Below are 21,931 nucleotides of genomic sequence, written 5' to 3'. Positions count from 1 at the left end.
CCCCACCTCTTGGTGGTCTCCCAGCACTGGCTTACCTTGGGGTGCTCCGGTTTGGTTGGATTTCCCCAGGACCTGTAAATGTGAGGTCCTGGGGATGGGATACCTGTTAGAATGGGTCAGGTGGGGACAGGGTTTCCAGGCAGGGCAGTCAGAGAAGAATCCCGCCAGCGCAGGCCAGCATGATGCTTACTTTGTTCTAGGTGCTTTAGGTCTATTAACTCGTATTCTCCCCACAAGGCTGTGAAGTAGGCCTTATTCCTTTGCCCCCATTTTACAGAAGAGGAGAGAGGCCTTGAGGTCACCAGCATCGAGGGGGGAGGCGAGGTGTGAGCCCAGGCAGGCTGGCGGCCCAGGCTGTGTTTTCATCACGACGCCCTACCACCTGCCCCAGAAGGACGTGCATCTTCCGTGCACATAAACCATCTAACCACACAGTTCCCCTAACTTAACGTTGGCCTCTGTGAGACGTGAAGGGCGCATTGTAAAGTGGCAGAGCGGCAGAAAAGGTAGACACGTTACAGAAGATGGATTAGGGCTTGGATACAATAGCCCAGATATGGCTAGTAAATTAGGGCAGATGAGATCTGCAACGGAAGACGACCCCAGCTGGAGACAGGCTGGCCCGCCCCACCTCCTCCTCTGGCTGTTCTCAGGCCCTCCCCCGACAAATCATTAACAACTCTTGAAAGTTACTCAGTTACCCATCACTCCTCCCTCCCCACCACTCCTGAAAACATCACTGCCCTCGCTCCATCACTGTTTGCTTGAGGAAATCCATGACTGACTGGTCTAAACAGTCAAGACAGAGTGCAGAAATCATCTTCTACAAGTTTAATGATGCTCAGAAAAAATGGTATGCTCTCCTGTGTTGAGCTGTGACGCAGGTACACTTGTACATGACATGTATATTTCAAAGGCCCACAGAAGGGAGCCGTGCCCCCCAGGGGTAATCTCACCTCGGCTCCTGAGACAACCTCTCTGAGGGCAACTGCTGAGAGTGGGTGGTGATATCTCACTTTCCTTCACAACTGGTGAAACCTAGACTAGTACCTGACTGCAAATTTGCCATCGGTCAGGCTTGGTCCAGAGCCTGGAAGCCCCCGTGCTGAGTGGATAACTGGGTGGGTGGAGGGAGTTTGCTAGGGCTGCCCCACAGGAGGGCAAAGCATGAAGCCTGGACTTTTCATAGAAAAGGTCAAGGAGCATCCTGAACATGAATCCTAGGAAAGCAAGTCAGCAACGATTTTAGGATCTTACTTGTAGTTTTTCTCCCAGAATTTCACTGGCCTGACATACGATGTGATAAAAATGACACTCCCAAGAAACGGGCTCAGTGGAGTAGAAAAGATCGACGTGGCAAACGCCTGAAAGAAAAGCATGGCAGAATCTGAGGATTTTGAGTTAAAGAAAAAAAAGAAGTGTTCATGATTATTCTTCCACATAGTATTTGCAATTTTGACTAGTTTATATGAAAGCCATTTTCTCACCAAGGAAAGAAAGAAGGGCCTCCCCGTGATCTCTCTATGTACATATTTGGAAATATAAAACTTTCAATAATATCCTGCTAGGTCTCATTTCACCCCCATGAAAACCAAATGATTCTCATAAAAATCCCAGCAGTCTCAGCATGATTCGTGGCAAAGATTTAATATCTAAGATTTGAAAAGAACAGTTTCTTTTTACTGAGATATTGTTAGCTGAACCAAACACACTGTGGTACATTTACTAAGGTATCAAGCAGCTTTATAAATAATTAAAAGTAAATTACACTTGGAAAGTAAATAAATAGCATTGTTTGGGAAGATAGCATCTCTATTCCTCAAAGAATCTTTTCCCACTGTTCAAAAATACGTATCTTTTTTATCATACACTGAACACCAATGGCTCGATTCAACTCATGTCTGGTTTATAAGCTAAAAATGTGTACTCACGTCCCAGCATGCCGTGGGCTAAGCCACCACCCTGGCACTCGGTACGGGTTTCCCACTTCTTGGCATGCCTCAGTTTCACACACTCTGATCAGAAATGTAATTGTTCAATATTAAAATTAGTATGGCCCTCACTTTGGGCTTAAGCCCAACTAATTGATCTCTGGAAATCTGGGGGAGGTGCCAGAAGGGCTGGTCCCTCCCCAGGCTCACTCCATCATTGGAGAACTTCTCCCGGCTGTCAATCACGGGGCCTTTGATTTGTTAAAGCCAGAGGTGGCAGAGGTCAGCGGGGGGGCCAGACAGCCCAGGTTTTACATATGCACATGGTTCCTTGTCCTTCAGGGTGAGGGCTGGGAGGGTTCTGCTGCAGGTCTGACCTGATCTCCTACAAGGCTGATTTTCCCACCTGGAAGGGGACGTGGCTGCACAAATGGAGGTCTTGTTTTTTAGCCCATGTTTAAAAAGTTCTGGCAGAAAGTAAGAAATGCCTAAATGTCTGTCACAGATAGGAAGATTCTGTGTTTCATTACCTACCAGAGCATGGAAGGGCTTTCCCATATTATCAGTGGCAGGGCTTAGTTATGTGATAGGGACCCTCACAGCCGCACTTACATGTAAACGCAAAGAAGGGAGGGAGCCTTGCTTGTCTACAGGCACTTCCCAGTGCATTTGCATAGATTTAAGCTCAGAGTTTTCCTTCAGGGGTAGCTGTGTCATTTTTTTTTCCATTTGTTATTTATTTCCAAACATCTTCAGAAGTGAAATAACACATCCTCCATTAATAGTGTTGAACTGTCTGGGTATCAAAAAGATCTCGACTGTGCTACAATTTCACTCCGATTCCTTTTATTTTGACCTGGGTTCAGATGCAGAACTCCAGAATAAGGAGCTACTGTGACATCTATCGTCACCCAACAGTTTCTTCCTCATCGGGAAGCTGGAAAGATCTAAATACCTCTGCCACAGAACATACCAGTGTAACTATTTCCCTTGTCACAGGAAGAAAAAAAGAACTTCATGGGAGATGCCATCGAAGGACGGTACTGAAAACACCTGAGAAAGCAGAGCGGGGTCACAGGGGAGATTCCTGAGGAGGGTGTTGGGTGAGGGGAAGGTGACAGGGGGCACTGTGGGGTTTGCAGAAGATCCAGGACAAAGTTAAGTGGAACTGGGGCTGGGTAGGAGGCTGCGTGGGCCGGCACTGCCGTTCTTTTGGGTTCTAAACGTTTCCCCAAAGATTATGTTATCCGTTTTTTAAATGCCAGAAACAGTTATCCAGAAATTAAGAAACGAGGAAAATACTGCTAGCCTGTAAATGAAGTTCAAATTTGGGAGGAAAGGAAATGAAGCTTAACAGGTCAGAGGTAGGGCAGAAGTGAATAGATGGCCTCAAAGGTTAGTTTATTTAGGGGAGATCAGAAAAGGAATATAGCGCTCTTGGGGAAATACGCAAGATCGTGACTGTAATGGCTAAGGCAGTCCCGAGAAATAGGCAGCCTTCTTTATTTTTTGAGAGCCAAGAGGTGGGCCAAAGGGCTAGACGGAGACTCCTTAAAAAGCTTCAAGTTTACCTGAGTACATTTAAAATGAAAATATCAACGTTAATACTTAAAAAAAATAACTGGAAGCTCGAAAGGATATACCAAATAGAGAGCGGCCTTTCCAATACGCACATTTAACAGAGCTAACACAGCTAAGCCTGTCTAATTATTAGAAAACAATGGTGTTGCATGGTCTCTACACATATTAAAAGGGTGAGCATGCCTATCTTTCCCTGGAGGTTACAAGCTCAGAAACTGACAGAGACTACCGAGGGAGAAAACATGCTAGGACTGGAAAAAGCAATTTAATAAACAGGGCCCCGCTGGCCTGAAAGTTGATTCAATTCCAAAATGGAGCAAATTAGCCCCTTCTCAAAGCCAGGATGGAACCCACAGCTTCTTAATAGAGTGATAAACTCATTAACATTTCAAAATTAGTCAAGATCCAGGGCTGGCATTTAAGAACCTGATGGCCTTGTCTTGATGGCATATATATCTGGTTTCTTTTTTTTTTTTTTGCGGTACACGGGCCTCTCACTGTTGTGGCCTCTCCCATTGCGGAGCACAGGCTCCGGACGCGCAGGCTCAGCGGCCATGGCTCACGGGCCCAGCCGCTCCGCGGCATGCGGGATCTTCCCAGACCGGGGCACGAACCCGTGTCCCCTGCATCGGCAGGCGGACTCTCAACCACTGCGCCACCAGGGAAGCCCCTATATCTGGTTTCTTAAACGAGCTCATTACATTCTGCACGGTATGATGTTGGGCCCCACATAGCAAATAGCTACCTTCACAACTGATGCAGGATGGGGAAGTGTCTCTGGGTGATGGGGTAGGGGCGCTGGAAGCCCTGGAAGCCATCACACAACTGCAGTGGTCAGGCTCCACAGCCAGCTCGAAGGGTCTATAACTTAGCAGAGGCAGGAGGTGGGTTTCACTGACGGGAACAGTTTTAGGCACAAAGCACTGGGATCAAATGTATTCTAAAACTAAATGCCCAATGAAGTCTGCATCTCAGATGTGTTCAATTTCTCACGAGAACCAGTCCATCCATCGCGAAAGTGCTTAGATTTAACGCCCGCTGCATTCAGTCTGAGATGGACCCCAGGGCTGCCTTTATCCTTAGCGGAGATCTTAAGCGCCAGATACCATGTGCTTGTGTGTGACCCCTCGACACACATAAAGGTCAGGTAATTGAAAGTTACAGCTTCCAGAACAGTTTTAATTCGGCTACGGAACTACAGGAGTAATTAGTATTCCCGGACTCATCCAACAAGGCATAAAGGGGCCACAAGAAACGCTACAGATCTATGTGAGACCAAAGTTAGAATAAAATTGGGAACCACCACTTCAAGTTTTAAGTTCTTAGTGCAACTCCTCAACTGCAAATTTACACCCATCTCATCATTTTCATCTAATAAACAGGCTTTAAGTTCTAGACAGGATACCCGAGACACACACCAGAAATAAACAAAAATCCCCTCACTCTTTCATCTCGCTCTGTTTTAAGGGATTCCGTTTAGAAAAACTAAAATGACTGGCATTCTAGAAAACGTTATAGGAAAGGGGTGATACGCAAGCTCACGCTTTTGTGATCATTTTTCCTGAGCCTGTTCCTCCAAGTAACCGTGAAACACTTTACAAATATCAGTGCAGGTCTAAGAACAGGAACACGGAACAATGTGCATTGTGAGGACAGCTCTGGGTATGCTTAATAATTTAAAAAAAAAAAATAAGTTGGAAGGACAGCATTTTTTAAAAATCTAGAATGTATTATCACAATGAATATCCCATGTCTGTTTCTATCCCTGTACCCAAAGTTGAGACCCAGGGGTTCCTTAAGAACTGTCTTCAGGAGCCTTATGCAACCTTCAGGAAAGAAAGCTCTGTTTGGCCATTAAAACCGGCTCACAGCACCCCCAGTGGATGCCAGCCAAGAACTGCGCTTCACACACATCAGTGGATGAGAATCCCAGAAAGGCTTGTGAAGATGGACATTCCAGGGTCCTCCCCGCAAAATGTGATTTTAAAAGTATGTGCTGACCCCAGGAATCTACTTTTTTAAACAAGCTCCTCCAGGGATTCTGATCTAAGGAGTCCCTGAACCACATCTCGGGAAATACAAATTCAGAAAGTATAAATTCACTGGGGGGACTTCCCTGGTGGTGCAGTGGTTAAGAATCCGCCTGCCAATGCAGGGCACACAGGTTTGAGCCCTGGTCCGGGAAGATCCCACATGCCGCAGAGCAACTAAGCCCGTGCACCACAACTACTGAGCCTGTGCTCTAGAGCCTGCAAGCTATAGCTACTGAGCCCACGTGCCACAACTACTGAAGCCCGCGTGCCTAGAGCCCGTGCTCCGCAACAAGAGAAGCCACCACGATGAGAAGCCCGCGCACCGCAACGAAGAGTAGCTCCCACTCGCCACAACTAGAGAAAGCCCGCGCGCAGCAACAAAGACCCAATGCGGCCAAAAATTAAAAAAGAAAAAAAAAGAATATTTCTGTTTAATCTCTCTCTCTTCAAAAGTATTCTTGATTTTTCTCTTTCTCCCTCTCTCCAAACACATCACGCAGACACACACGCACATACAATTTAGCTGTCTGTGTCAAAGTGATCTTTAGAAGGAGGATGTCAAGTTGTTTTGAAGTAAATTAAAACTAATTATCATTATGGAAACACTTAAAAATAGACAAAGAAACCAAACAAAACTACAAATGATAAAATTAGGCTCCTTGGCTAATGATAACAAAACCGTAAATTTTTTTTTTTTGTCTTCAAAAATATTTGCGTAATTCTGTTTGTGCCCAATTCTGGGTTTTTAAACATTCCTTACGTATAAGATAACCAAACTATATTATAATATAATGTTATATGATCGATAATAATATATCAATCCTATCCACAAAGTTTGATAACAGCAAATCAGTTTGCACTGTTTTGCACAAGTCAACCAAATCATTTAAGCGGTGACTTTCCATTTAAAAGACATGATCTCTTAACGGAGATCTGGTCATGGGAAACGGAAAAATCAGAAGAAATCAAGCCATGCCTGAATACGCATTAAGAAACAGGAAGAGTTCCAAATTAAGAAATTTCTTTGAAGGCTAAGTACCTAAAGGGAATCCACAGTGCCTCCCCGGGTCCCCATTAAGATGTGATCTTAAAGACTTTAAAACCCTTTTACTGCCAGAGTTCAGTGAAAAGCTTGCATCGGTAAAATGTGAATCTCAGCTCGGAGGTGAAAACAGAAGCAGAAAGGATACGAGGAATTGCAAAGAGCTGAGCAAACACGTGAAATGAGGAACCCCAAGCCATCTGCCAGGGAGCCATGTAGGTCATGACGAACTGTAGCTTGTGGAGCAGGTCCCCGAGCTGAAAGCAAAAGAAGAGACAGAGATTCATCAGTGATGACAACCACAGTGACAGCTGGGTCACAGTCAAAGTGCCTGCATTAAAGTTAGGAAGGGGCAATGAGACTATTGCTTGTCCTCTTACTCGTACCTTCCTTCGCCCCATAAGCAAGGCAGCTGTTTAAGGATATTTTCAAACAGCAACAAGATGATCAGAAGTAATGTTGTGTGGTTAATTTCACCAGGTTAATGATTTCAGCCCATAAATATGGTGTTTCTTAGAGGAACACTCACAGCTTGGTCCTTCCTTCTTCATATTGGGTCTTTCAGGAGATTCGTACAAAACCCCATGGCGATGGACATCGTTCAAGTTTTTGTGTATGGATTTCAGTTTTCCTCTTCAGCCACTCTTGCTGGAGAAAATCGCCCCATACCGCTTTGTAACATTGCAAGTTACAAAGCGCTTTAGAAGCCAAGATAGGATATGGGAGCCGTTGCATTTGCTAGACAAGCCTGCACAGGAGAAAGCTGAGTTCTGGAGAGAAGTAGTGCATGGAGAGAAGAGACCTTATGTGGCCTAAGGATGAACATGAAGGGAAACATGCTCAGTGGTTTGCGCTGGAGATCCAGACTATGAATGTGCCAAGGAGGATGGAGAGGGTCCCCGGCTGTAGACCCCTGCTTGTGGAGAGAAGTGACTGATGGACCCCAGATGTGAAATTCTACAGCTGTCACTGCTAGACGCAGTCAGGAAGTATCCTACCAACAAGCTTTCGGAACTTGACATTCACTCTTCATCCATAATGGAGACTTCATTTTTTTTTTTTATTGAAACATAGTTGTTTTACAAAGTTGTGTTAGTTTCAGGTGTACAGTTTAAAGTGATTCAGTTATACATATACATATATCCACTCTTTTTCAGATTCTTTTCCTATATAGGTTATTACAAAATATTGAGTAGAGTTCCCTGTGCTATACATTAGGTCCTTATTAGTTATCTATTTTATATATAGTAGTGTGTATATGTTAATCCCAATCTCCTATCTGTTATCCCTCCACCTTTCCTTTGGTAAACACAAGTTTGTTTTCTATGTGAGTCTGTTTCTGTTTTGTAAATAAGTTCATTTGTATCTTTTTTTTTTTTAGATTCCACATATAAGTGATACCATATAATATTTGTCTTTCTCTGTCTGACTTACTTCACTAGTATGATAATCTCTAGGTCCATCCATGTTGCTGCAAATGGCATTATTTCATTCTTTTTTATGGCTGAGTAATATTTCATAATCACGGAAACTTCAAATGGCATGATATGTTTGTTCCTAGACTGGTTAGCATACGAGACCGTGAAATACATTCACCAGAGCCATGATGTGAAAAGAGAAAAAGATAGAATTCTTAATTAGGCTCAGTAGGTGTTACACAGAACATCAGAAGACCACAATGAAAAAAGACAAAGGCTGGAAAACGGGACCACTGAGGAACGGTTCAAGGAATCAAGGTAACTTAGCCTTTCAGTGAAAGGTCAGTCTTGTAAGTTTGGAACAAAAGGTGAGGTTATCCTGAACTGTTTCATGAAAGTGTCATGAGGGAAAAATGAGGTTGATTAGAATCCTCTCCAAGTCTTCCTCTCACTATTCTTGTCTCACCACATTCTCATCCATATCCTGGGTTTGGAGAATAACTGTAAACATCCTTGGACTGGCTACAGAAGATGAACCAAGGATAAACGTTCTCTCAAAGGCACAGCAAACTTGGAGTTGTTTTTTTTTGTTTTTTAACTTGGAGTTCTTAAGAAGTGACTGGCATCTGGTTGTGTATAGAAGCCTGGGGTCTAGATGTGTCCTCTGGGGACCCTAGTCACAAACCCAGCAGGGAAGAATCGGAGGCAGAGAGAAGGGAAGGGAAGGGGGACAGAGAAAAAGAGAAAGAGGAGAGAGCGAGAGGGAGAGGAAAGAAATAGAGACATTAGGGAGGATGAAGGGAGTATAAAAAAAAAAAGGGGGTGAAATGGAGGAAGATGATGTGATCGGACCAGAAGAACTGCGAAGGAATGTGAATTCTGAGAAAGAAAAACAAATGGTTTTTTCCTAGTACCTTTTCACTTTCTTCCCTCTATCTCACTGACACCCACCAGAGACCTGATTTCAACTGGCTTCTGAGTTCTTTCAAAAAGGCCACTTCAGTTTTAATCCTGCGGTTGGTTTAAGCTTCTTGAACCCTGGATCTGGATGGGACTCCACAGCTGCCAGTGCTTTTGAGATGCTGACAGTTGAGAGAAGAGTAGTTAACTCTCTTATGTCAGCTTGAGGCTGTATCTCTTAGGTTCACATAAAGATTAGTCCTCTCCCAAACCATGGTTTGAAAGGATACAGGTACCCCAATGTTCATAGCAGCACTGTTTACAACAGCCAAGACATGGAAGCAACCTAAATGTCCATGGACAGATGAATGGATAAAGGTGTGGGGTGTGTGTGTGTGTGTGTATATATATATATATATATATATATATATATATATATGTAAAAAATATTACTCAGCCATAAAAAAGAGTGAAATAATGTCATTTGCAGCAACACAGATGGACCTAGAGATGTTCATACTACATGAAGTAAGTCAGACAGGGAAACAAATATCATATAATATCTCTTATATGTAGAATTTTAAAAAATGATACAAATGAACTTATTTACAAAACAGAAACAGGCTCACAGACTTAGAAAACAAACTTATGGTTACCAAAGGGGAAAGTTGTGGGGGAGGGATAAATTGGGAGTTTGGGACTGACATATACACACCACTATATATGAAATAGATAACCAACAAGGACCTACTGTAGAGCACAGGGAACTCTGCCCAATATTCTGTAATAACCTAAATGGGAAAAGAATCTGAAAAAGAATAGATACATGTATCTGTATAACTGAATAATTTTGCTGTACACCTGAAACTAACACAACATTGTTAATCAACTCTACTCCAATATAAAATAAAAATTTAGAAAAATCACTCCCTACCACCTTATTTCCCACCAGTCCATAGGTGACTTGGGCAGACAGGCCTAACACAGACTCAAACTCTTTTTTTTTTTTTTTTTGCAGTATGCGGGCCTCTCACTATCGCGGCCTCTCCCGTTGCGGAGCACAGGCTCCGGACGCGCAGGCCCAGCGGCCATGGCTCACGGGCCCAGCCACTCCGCGGCATGTGGGATCTTCCCGGACCGGGGCACGAACCCGCGTCCCCTGCATCGGCAGGCGGACTCTCAACCACTGCGCCACCAGGGAAGCCCTGGACTCAAACTCTTGACTCACTTCTCTTAAAAGATATGATTTCCTTTAAAGGCCAATATCATTTCCATTCATTCGCACCATTAATTCAACCAGAGGAGCAGCAAGCTAATTACAAAACAGAAGACGTTCAAACACGTGACTCTAGATTCCATGGAAAGCAGAAGTCCTGAGAAGTGGGGGTGGACTCTTTTGTACTAACTTGCTCCTTTATGCCCTAACCCAACTCCATCAGGCAAATGCCTCTGGATTTGAAATATTCTAGTCACAACACTGCTAAGAATTCTTAGTCTGCTTATTAAGAATTAGTCCTGTGACTCATGCCTAGGTGAAAATTGCCAAGCATAAGCAAGATGATCTTATGTGATTTATGACCCCCTAGTTGCCCTGAAAATGAATCACGGGTTTTGGAAAGTTACTCCTGTTGGGTTTTCAGTGTATGACTATATTCTGGGAGGCTGTTAAGCCGCCTCCTGGAAAAGCTGATAAGTCGGTCCAGGCATTGCAACTACAGTCAGACAGGCAGCCCCAGGGAAAGCCTCATCTGAAAGTTTAAAGCACTAACAAGTTCAACTTTGCTGCATTATGAGTAAATGAACATATTACAATTATTTTCTGCTTAGCACAGCGACTTGCATTTACACATAAGCAAAACCAGTAATCAGACACATGTGCTCTCATGCTCTAATTGCAGCCAAGGCCCCAGGTATCTTTGCTCTTTTCCTATGTCTCTCTTGGCCTCGTTTTTTGTTTGTTTATGAACATTGTGAAGAATAAGATACAAGCTTTGCAAAAGATGTTCAATATGTAGCTCATCAAATAGACTCTGCTGTTCTTAATCACTGAAGCCAGATCTCCCCAATGCTAGTTCTTTACATACCAATGATTCCTCCACAACTCGTAATTTAATGATCCTCCAGGAAGCCCACCAGAAAAAGGATGTGCTGGGGATGTGTCAGATGTCAACACAGCACAGAGCATGAGTCTGAGGGCACGCTGCCTGGGTTTCAATCCCAGCTGGCACCTATCACGGGGCTGATAATAGATCCTCCCCACACTGTCATTTTGAGCATTAAGTGACTTCATCTTTGTCAAGTGCGGAGTTTAATAAATACATGTTAGGGCAGGTGGATATCTTATTTTGAGGATGTATTTGCTCACAGTCAGGAAATTCTAGGGCCCCTCCTCTAAGCAACTGAAACTTAACTAAAACCAGGACCTCTTATTTTTCAGAGGAGGAAACCAGACTCAGAGAGGCTAAGTGGGCTGCTTAGGGCATACCGTGAGTCACTGGCCCCTAAACCCAGAGGTTGAAATTCCTGGTTCTCTGCCTGGTGATAGACATTTCTACCTCCCAACCTTACCATGTCTCCTTGAGGCCAGGAGCCTTCCTGGAAGGACAGCAGCAGGAAGCAGCTGAGGAAAGGCCTCCTCTACCTACACCTTCCTGCTGACAGCAATGGGGCAGGGTCACAAGTGAGAAGGTGACAAATCGGAGCTGCCGGATTTGTCACTATCGGGGACCTCTTCTCTCTCCATGTACACAGTGATGGAGGGCTACGACCTATCCCTGAATGCCCTTTTCAGTACAAACGCCCAATGAATGAAAGATGACACCGCCCAGCAAGCCCAGTGACATTCAAGTTGTCTCAGCAAGGCAGGCTGCTGGGTTACCTGTGCTTCTTAAGAATGGATGCCTCCAAGAAGATGGACATGGCTGACCTATTTTATTCCTAAAAGTGGGGGGAGGTGTGCGCCACGTTAAAAGACTCAACTTCAGATTTTCCCTTTACACGTCTTCCTTCTCTTCTATGGCTAAGTCAGATGAAAAAAAAATGAAAAATTTGTGGGTATCCAAAACTTGATGTCTAAGCACAAAAGGAAGCTTAAATATTGATCATTAATGAGAAGCATTACAGGAGGCGCTTTCCGTACCGTGTTAGGCCATTGTGTATAAATTAATAACACACTCAAGATGAGTGAATGGAAACAACACTAACATTGCCACGTGCGGCACAGCACTGCACTGAAGTCCTTTTAATTTTTATTTTATATTGGAGTAGAATTGATTAACAATGTTGTAACAGTTTCAGGTGTACAGCAAAGTGAATCAGCTATACAGATACATGTATCTATTCTTTTTCAAATTCTTTTCCCACGTAGGTTATTACAGAGTACTGTGCAGAGTTCCCTGTGCTCTACAGTAGGTCCTTGTAGGCTATCTGTTTTATATATAGCAGTGTGTGAGTTTGGGATTGACATGTACACATTGAAGTACTTTAAATAGAAATCCATTTCCATTAGCTGTGAACTTGCATCTCCTTAGACAGTTCGAGGTCTCTGTTTTTTTGAAGCTTAACTCATTCCTAATGTTCTGCTGCTAAGATCTTAAATCTCAGCACTTTATGCTTTAATATGCCTATTAAAGCATGAAAAACTTCCCCAACTACCCAAGTATGACTATATGAGAAAAGAAAATCATTGGGGTCTTTTTCGCTGAAAACACTCAGAAAAGACGACAGGAACTCACAGTGGAATAATTCTGGCTGTTTCCCAAAGAAAGACAACATAAATACTCTCGCTTCAAATAACCCTTTTTAGAAATATCTTTTCAATCAGGCCTAGACATGCTGTTGTATCTCTGCTCTAGGTAGGAAATGCAATTTGCATAAATTCACAAACTATCTTAACAGAAGTGTCACCCAATAAGGATGACTCTAACACATTTCCTTGCTAATATTGATACATTCTGAAAGAAAGCACAGGCCAGCTTTTCTCTGGGGACTTCCTCCCTCCTGCCCCAATGAAATAACTCACCATTTATTGAATGCTCTTATATTGGGCACTATCTTAGGGAGCTGCCCATACGCTATTCCATTTGATTAAATTGTAATTTCCCCCCCCAATCCCAATCACTACCTTTTATCCTATTGCTCCAGCCTCACTAGTCTCCCAGATTAGCTCTATCATTTGCCACTTTTTTTTTTTTTTTTGCATTTTGTTGTCAAAGTCAGTGAATTTTTTTTTTTTCTCTCGGAAAAATATGCAACTTGTGATTATCAGTGTTCGAACTTGAAGAGGCAGGCAAGGCTGAAAGGAGTCCCAGAGACTGGCTGTTGGATTAAAGGTAAACTGAGTTCAAAACGAGAGAGAACGCTGAGGGAGCAGAGACCAGAGTGCTTGGAAAGGAGGTAAACAGATGCGAAGACGTTTGCAGGTTCAAGGGGCAACAAGACGATGAATTCAGGTGGGAGCCCAGCTGAGGGATTGAAAGGTAGGAACAACAGAATTGGGGAAAACTGTCAGACATTTCGATGCACAGGTAGGGATTTGGGGAGTAAAAAAAATGTTCGAGAAGGAATGGAAAAAGTAAAGCTAGTGACATTTCGAAAGTGGGATACCACTTTTTAGGGAAGGGGGAGCACTACTTTCATAGAATAACTGGCTGCTAACAGCAAAGCTGATAAATTTGGGGATATTAGCTTTAAAACATAAATATTCTCAAATGGGGCTGACAATATGAGTTAGAATTGTGTAAGTTAAATAAACGTATTCAGGCAGTGGTTACACAATCGTATTTCAGAAGGTGAGAAATGGATTCTATCTCGATACACAATGTGTGTCGGGAGCCTGTTATGTAACACACTATATAATACACAAAGTATTGATGGGCTTCAGGGAGCATGGTAATGCAGAAGGGCTACCATCCCACTGTAAAAATATCATACATAATCTAAAAAATTGTAAGAAAATATAATTAATATTTGAACTCCAAAGAAGGAAAAATCTCTAACAGTCAAAACCAAAGAGGGAATTTTAAATGAGAATGCTAAGTCTGAACTGACACCGTGATGACCCCAAGAGGACATAGGCATGAATACGGGCTGCAGGAGCTGAGGACTTGGATTTTAATGGACTTGAAGGGCAGCGGTGCCCACCAAAATGTGAATTAGAAAAGGCCCACCTACCAGAGCTGGGAGAAAGCACGAAAGTTTTCCTTCTGCCTGGCGTAGAGTAGATAAAAATCTATCATCCACAACATGCCAAAGCCATTGTAAGGCAGGGGAGTGGAGTTTAAATGTGGACTATTCCAAAAGAGCAGGAACACAAAATTGAGAGACTAACATTAAAAGGAGTGAAGGATGACAAAACTTTCTTGTATTGATCGTCTTCAGGGACACTTCCACAACCAGAATACGTAGACCTCCCATTAAACGCCGAAAAGAAAAGAACAAAACTGCATTTAAAGAACTTCATAGGCTAATCAAATGTGCTTATTAATAATTTGAGTAACCACTAAATCACTAAAGTTTTCAAATTTTAATGTGCATCAGAATCACCTGGAGAGCTTGTAAAGAAAAGATTCTGGTTCCTACCTGCGGAGGTTCTGATTCAGTAAGTTTAGGATGGAGGCCAGGAATAACCTCCCAGGTGATGCTGACGACGCTTCCTCTGGGGACCACACACTGAGATGCATTGCACTAAAGGACTAGAAATATAATACTCGATTTCCAAAGTACGAGAGGGAAAGAAGAGATCAAATAAAATTTATTCAATTCAACAGAAGGCAAAAAAGAAGGGGTGGGGGGACAAAGAAAAAGCATTGTAAATAGAAAGCAAAATACCATGATAGAAAAAAGTATAAACATATCAGTAATCAGAGTAATGCAAATGGATACAGTTTGTCTATTAAAATGTAGAGATTCTCAGTCTGTATGAAAAAGAAAAATTGTGCTAAATGCTTTTATAAGAAATACTAAAATGACTTAGAAAGTGTCAGGTAACAGAATGAAAAGAATATATAGCAGATAAATCTTAATCAAAAGAAAGCTTGCTTACCTATATTAATATTAGACAAAATAGAATTTTACCGAAAAAGGATAAAAAGCAGTACCTAATGATGAAAGTAAAGAGTCACCAGAAGATAAAATAATTGGAATGTATGTACTTGACCATAAGTCTCAAAATATCTAAAGTAAAAATGGACAGAATTACAAGGGAAGATTAACAAATCGACATCATAGGGGGAGATTTTAAGACAGGCATCTCAGAAAAATGATGGTTTGGTTAGACTATAGATTAATAAAGATATAAAATATTTGACCAACAGAATTAACAAGCTTTATCTAAGAGATATGTGTATTAGAACCTTGCTGCCAACCAAAAGAGAAAGAATATAACTTTCAAGCATATGGACATTTACAAGAATTGATGACTTAGTAAATTAAAAAGAAGTCTTAACAGATGCTAAGAATTGATATCATGCAAATTGCTTTGCAATTAAGTTAGAAGGCAATAATAAAAAGACAGCAAAATAACAATAGCAGCAGCAACCACAAACTTTGCACTCAGGTATAATAACAACAAAAATGACACTGAATTAACTAAGAATAAATGATAATCAAAATTAGGAAATGCTTTAAAATGAAAGATAATGAAAAGCAAGTAATACCAATCACAACCTGTGGGACTCAGCTAAAGCAATTTGTAGAGTAAAAGACATAGCCTTAAAATGTGCATCTTAGAAAACCTTCACAGTTTATATTGGCAGTCAATCTTTTATTACAAAAAATGAATATTGTCAGAAAAGAAAATACAGACATTCTGATCTATTAATGTAAATGCAGAACTCCTCAATAAAACATTTACGAAATGGATCTACAAATATATAAAAATATATCATGACCAAATGTGGTTCATCATATAATGGTTTATTAGAAAAAAAGTCAGTGCAATTCACAAAAATAAGAAAGTAAAAAAAAGAAAGACCATATGATGCTCAACTGATGCAGGAATGAGGCACTTACTCATAAAATTCAGCACTCACTCATAAAAATCCCTCGCGACCTAGTAATATAAAAGCTCTTCTTACACTGCTAAAAGGTAGCAGTGCTGGATTGAAGTAAACACCATATTTAATAGTAAAATGTAAAATTTCAGGATTATTCAGGCAAGATGTATCAAGCAAGATGAATCTGATTAACCTACAACAGAAAAGTGAAAACAGAACCATTAAGGGAGACTAAAATCTAAGGAAAGAGAAAGGAACCTGGGATAATAAGGTATCACCTGTGAAGTACAATTTGGATAATTGCACTTAATAACTAAGAAGAGAAACAGGGATGATACAGGGATGAGTGTACTCAGCAGGTGTAGGCTACTCAGGCAGATGAATGCACAGCTAATAAAGGGAAAAGCAACAGGCCTGATTCTTTGATTAGCCAGCTTTACGCAGCAAAACAAATTCAGACCCCGAGGAGAACATGACACAAAATATTAGTTAGGTTCATATTTCATAACCACTAATGAGGGTATCCATAAATGCAAATGAAGTCACCAATGCACATTTAAACTTTACAATCTACCAAGAGGTAGAAATGCACAAAAGTAAAAATCTTGTCAAGACCCCTGAGAATTGGGAATTAAATTTAATGCTGCATCTGTGTGTGTGTTTCTGCTTGTGGTAGACAGAGGGGTACTGGCTCAGGTGTGTTGGGAGGTGGGTCACTGGGGAAGGAGGCAAGGGTGGACTTCAACACAGAAGAAACAGGAGATGATAAAAGTAACCAGGGAGAGAGGGTTACCTTTTGTTCAAGTATCTTGCTCAAATGGAGCCTGGAGTGAAGTGGTAGAAACAATACAGTTAATATACACATTCTGCCTTCCTTTTCAGCTCCTTAGTCCCCTCCAAATTCCTTATGTTACCTTTCATCCAATTACTGTATGTAGGATAGTCTCCCATCTTTGTTTTGGCTTTTGTTTAGCTTACTCTTCCCTATGGGGAAAAGGCAGCTTTCTAGATTCTGTTTTTGGGGGCTTCTTCCCTCTCGAAGATTCATTATAACCGTAAGGGTGACAAATGCAGTTTTTAGGAAGAGCGTATGACAGCCAAGTTCATAAGCCTCCTATCATGCTGCTGCTTTTACCCATGTAGCATTTCAGTAAGAGAAACATATCATGCTGATATCTGTAGCTACGAAGCAGCTTTTTCTCCATCTTCTCTGAAGGTCCTCCTGATCGGATATCCCATCCCTCCCACACCTCCTGGATATCTACCTCATGTACTCTCCTGAGACTTTATACTTGCAAAAACATTTCATCCATCTAATACACATAGAAATAAGGTGGTTCATACAGTGGTGTTCCAAATAACAGTAGCTCTCTGCTTTAAGCACCTGAACTTTCTAAATTTATTGATTTTTATACGAATATAATAATACAAACTCACTTTAAAAACACCAAATCCTTCAGAATTGCTTAAACTGTAAAGTGAAAGTTCTTGTAACCCACCTCATTCTGACCTAACTTCCAGGACTTGGAATTTTCTGCACATGCACCTGTGCAATACATGCATGTGAGTGTGTGTGTGTCTTTTTTATTTAAATTGAATTAGCAATATACAGTGTTCTGAAACTTGATTTTTCTATTTCATAGATCATGGGCATTGTTCAGTGTTGGTATAAATTGCTCTCCCTCACATCTAATTAACTGCATAATATTCCATTGTTTGGCCAATCTATTGAATCATTATACTACTGATAGATATCTAGGCTGCAAAAATTAATTTAAAACCATTGCTGAAGAAAACTCCACACACTTATCTAAGAGATCATAGAAAGCCAGTGCAGTGGCTGTTAACACAGTGTACTCCCCTGACTTTGATCACTGGGTGGGCACATGGTCTACACTGGGACGGTCACGACATCCCCCTCTGTCCATGATAACCGATGCAGGGGTAAGCACAGTTCGTGATACAGACAACAGGTACAGGATGTTAATTCCATCGGCATTGCTATATGAAGGTGGGGCTCCTGGAAGCTATCTTGTTCCTTGTATGGAGAATGACCCCAAGCAAAATCAGGCAAAAATAAGTAGGAAAGAGAGAGTACGGAAAGGTAGTTTGCTCTGGGTATGGCCCCATCTCAAATGAGATCTACTCTCAGGCATCCCAGTTATGTAAAGCAACACAGTCCAACTTTAAGTTGAGCTTTTGTCACTTGCCATCAAAACGTTCTAATATACCAAATTTACCAAAATTTTCATGTAAAATTAAAAAGTAGTTCAAAGAGCTTCTGGTTTCTCCTCTTGGACACAGAAAGCTGAAAAGAGCATTCTTCCCACCCTTACAATGAGAAAAAGCCAGACAAACTTCAAATTCATGACTGCTTTTTTAACCCGTTGGAGAACTGGCCCACAATCTAAGGACAGACAAGCACCTTCAGGGAGAAAGGAGGTAAGTACTCCCTCACCTGGGGCAGACATCACCAGAAACTGGTAGGAAGAGTTTGTCCAAAAGAGCTGATGAATTTTGGTGATTGTCAAGGGTAGGCTCGTAGGACACCAGGAAGCCCCCTGGGGGCTATAGAAATTGCAGGCTCTTTCTCCCCATGCACTCCCCTGGGTGCTCACAGAAAAGGTCGGAGGGAACCCTAAGGAAGTGTCTGATGTGGTACAGACCTGAAGGAAGCAAACAGCAGACACACGGAGGAGCACAAAACTCTGCTACACCCTTTCCCCAGACCTCTCTTACGGGACACATATTTCAGTCTACAGAGGAAAGGTCAGCAAACACTGTCATCTCCCGGGCACTGGTGAAGACTCACTGCAGCTGGGGAAAGGGAACGACACAACAGCAACAAAAACCCCACTCCTGAGGAAGGGGCAGGAGTACCTGCTGGACCCAACTGCAGCTGGAGGGGAATGAGGAGAACTGAGAAGGACACAGGGACAGGGTGAAGACCTAAGACTGAGGTTTAATTAGAAAACAGAGAACGTCCTCCCCTTCCACCTTCTCCCCCTGCCACCAAGCTAACAAGTTTCAAGTGAAAAGTAAAACCAGATGCTGATAGGAGAGGGACAGGAAAGGCACAAGCACATGTGAAGAGACACAGTGAGGAGCAGCGTGGGCGTCGAGCTGAGCACTGAGCAGACATTGCTCTGGAAACCAACTCCCAACCTAAACACAAGGTATCCCTTCAGAAGTTTTGAAGTCTGTGGTACCCTGAGGGTAACCATGGCAATAACAAACCCCCAACCTGGCCCATCTCCTAACCTTGTTAACTCAAACCCTGCACTGAAAATCTAGCAGAAGGAAAGGCATGCCTGGTTCCAGGCATAAATGCTATTTGCTTTATACTCTACGGCCCTCCATAAGAAGTCCAGCTTTCAACAAAACATTATGAGGCCTATGAAAAGGCAAGAAAAAAAAGACTCCTAAAAGACAAAGCAACGATCAGAGCTAGACTCAGATATGAAACACATGTTGGAACTATCTGACAGAAATTAAAATAACTTTGATTCATATGTTATGGGCTCTAATGGAACAGGTACACAATATGAAAGATTAGATGGAAAATTTCAGCAGAGAGGTGGAAAGTATAAAAGAAAGACTCAAATGGAAATGATAGAAATGGAAAACACACAAGAGAGATACAGAATGTTTTCAGCAGGCTTGTCATACTAACACAGTTGAGGAAAGAATTAATGAACTTGAAGACAGATCAAGAAAAATGACCTAAACTGAAACACAAAGATAAAACTGAGTGAATTTAAAAAAGAAAACATTATTGAGTATCCAAGAGATATATAACAATATCAAACTAACGTATGTATATTTTGAACCTTAGAAAGAGAGGACAGGACAAAGAAGTGTTTGAAGACATAATGGGCAAGAAATTTCCAAAATAATGACAGACACCAAGCCGCAGACTCAAGAAGGTCAGATAACACCAAGGAAGATAAATACCCAAACAAACAATTGAATAAACAAACAAACAACAAGAACAAAACCTACCCATCACTAGGCATATAATAATCAGATTACTAAAAACAAAAGACAAAGAGAAAATCTTGAAGGCAGCCCCCCAAAAGGCACATTACACAGAGAAGAACAAAAGTAAAATTACAGAAGACTTTCTGTAAGTCAGAAGGTGATGGAGAGACATTTTTAAAGTTTTAAAAGGGGGAGGGGGCAGGAACTGTCAATATAGAATTCTATACCCAGTGAAAATATCTTTCAAAAATGAGAGAGAAATACTCTCTTGGGCGAACAAAACTGACAGAATTCATTGACGATACATCTATACTACAGAAATCATTCAGGAAGTTCAGGCAGAAGAAAGACGATACAGGTTGGAAATTTGGATCTACACAAAGAAACAGAGCATCAGAAAGGAAAGGTGACAATAAATCATTTTGTCTTATTTTCAAATGCCCTAGAAGAGCAATTCTGCTCTAAAGCAAAAATAGTAACAGCGTATTATGTGTTTTTAGCATATGTTAAAATAAAGTATATGACAATAACACCAAGGATGCCAGGGAGGAAACTGCTGAAATTCCTTACACTAGACAAGCAATGGTATAATATAATTTGAAGGTAGATTCTACTGAATTTAAGTTTTATATTCTTAATATAATTGCAATGACTTTAAAAAAAGAGGCATAAATAATACGTCAGTAGAAGAAATAAAGAAATATTTATTTCTTTATTTAAATAATAAAGAAGAAATAGAAATGGAATTAAAAAGAAATAAAAGAAATAAAGAAATAAAATGGAAGAAATAAAAGAAATAGAAGAAATAAAGAAAATAAGAAATAAAATGGAATTAAAAAGTAGTTCAAAGTTTTTCCTGCTACTCTTCCCTTTACTGCCCTAATTAGTTGCTCCTTCTGGAGAACCCATAATATTTGGCTTATAACTTCCTACCGCATGGAAAGTAGTACAACATCCTGGTTATAAGACTAAGCTTTGGAGTTAGACCTAGGTTCTCATCCCAGCTCTGCCTCTCACTACTTGTGTGATCTTGGACAAGTTTTACTCCTGTGAGCCTTAGTTCTCTCATATGCAGAGTAACTATGGTAATGGTACCTACCTCAGAAATGGATTGTGAAGAATCGATGAAATAATCCATGTTAGGTTTTTAGCTCAGGACCAAACATATAATAAGTGCTCGATAAATATCGATTATTTTATTTATTGCCCTTATGACATTGTTTCAAAAGTAGTTTTTATGTTTTTCTCTCCCACATCTTCCATTGAAGCATATGCTCATTGTTAGCGATACTCTATTATAGTTGTACAGTTATCTTCTAGCAGGTAAGTAATATAGGCACGTAGTGGATGTAAGTGCAGTAAGTGTTCTTCAGAAAGGGAAACAATGAGTAAAAGGAAGCCTCAAGTGTCTTACTAACTCAACTCATAGGCTATAGTGGACATGGGGTCAATGGAATTTTTCTTGTTACTTCCTGATTCTCATTTACATGCCAGATCTTTGCAACTGCCACTGATTTTCCTGACAAAGGTGGTATTTCCCCTTTTTCTCTCAATGGATATTTTAAGATAGTAACCATCTCAGTGTCACTGACTGCCTTTCTGCAACGGAGGCAGAAGCACCATGGTTTGGGCCACTCAGAGTACTTCCACAACTGGTAGCAAAAGGAAAGAAGGAATGAGAAAGTCTGTGACCTCGAAGACCTTGTCTGAAATATGAACCCCTGGTAAAGGACACTGTTTGGAATCTCCAGGTTCATGTCTGTAAATCCTATAGAACCGGAAGCCTCCAGTCAGTAAAGGAGAGCAAACGCCAGTTGTTAGCCTTGTCAGGAAGATGTTGCCCTGGCTTGTAACCCAATCGAGCTCTGTCTTCAGGAAGTACTTTAAGGAGGGCTTCCTCATTGCTGAGAAAGGAAGGTTTTCAAATTCTTTCAGTGAAGAGGGTCTAGATTTATCACTTCTACTAAATTCCCTGAAGCCACTCATGTAGCGCTTTTTTTTTTTTTTTTTTTGCGGTACACGGGCCTCTCACTGTTGTGGCCTCTCCCGT

The 21,931-nt window shown here is 41.4% G+C and overlaps 1 protein-coding gene across 2 annotated transcripts in view; it reads right to left on the bottom strand.

Annotated features, from left to right (window-relative positions):
* The window catches only part of PCNX2 (pecanex 2), a 274,216-nt gene that overhangs the window by 85,256 nt on the left and 167,029 nt on the right, over window positions 1–21,931 (bottom strand). For both annotated transcript variants that reach the window (XM_060035057.1, XM_060035058.1), the window contains 2 exons: window positions 6,736–6,844; window positions 1,258–1,387 (listed from right to left, as the gene is read on the bottom strand). In XM_060035057.1, coding sequence (XP_059891040.1) covers window positions 1,258–1,387; window positions 6,736–6,844 — 239 coding nt within the window. The remainder of the gene's footprint in view (window positions 1–1,257; window positions 1,388–6,735; window positions 6,845–21,931) is intronic.

The sequence above is a fragment of the Delphinus delphis genome, chromosome 16 (assembly GCF_949987515.2).
Source record: "Delphinus delphis chromosome 16, mDelDel1.2, whole genome shotgun sequence".
Classification (NCBI taxonomy): domain Eukaryota; kingdom Metazoa; phylum Chordata; class Mammalia; order Artiodactyla; family Delphinidae; genus Delphinus; species Delphinus delphis.
This window is presented reverse-complemented; position numbering and strand designations above follow the sequence as displayed.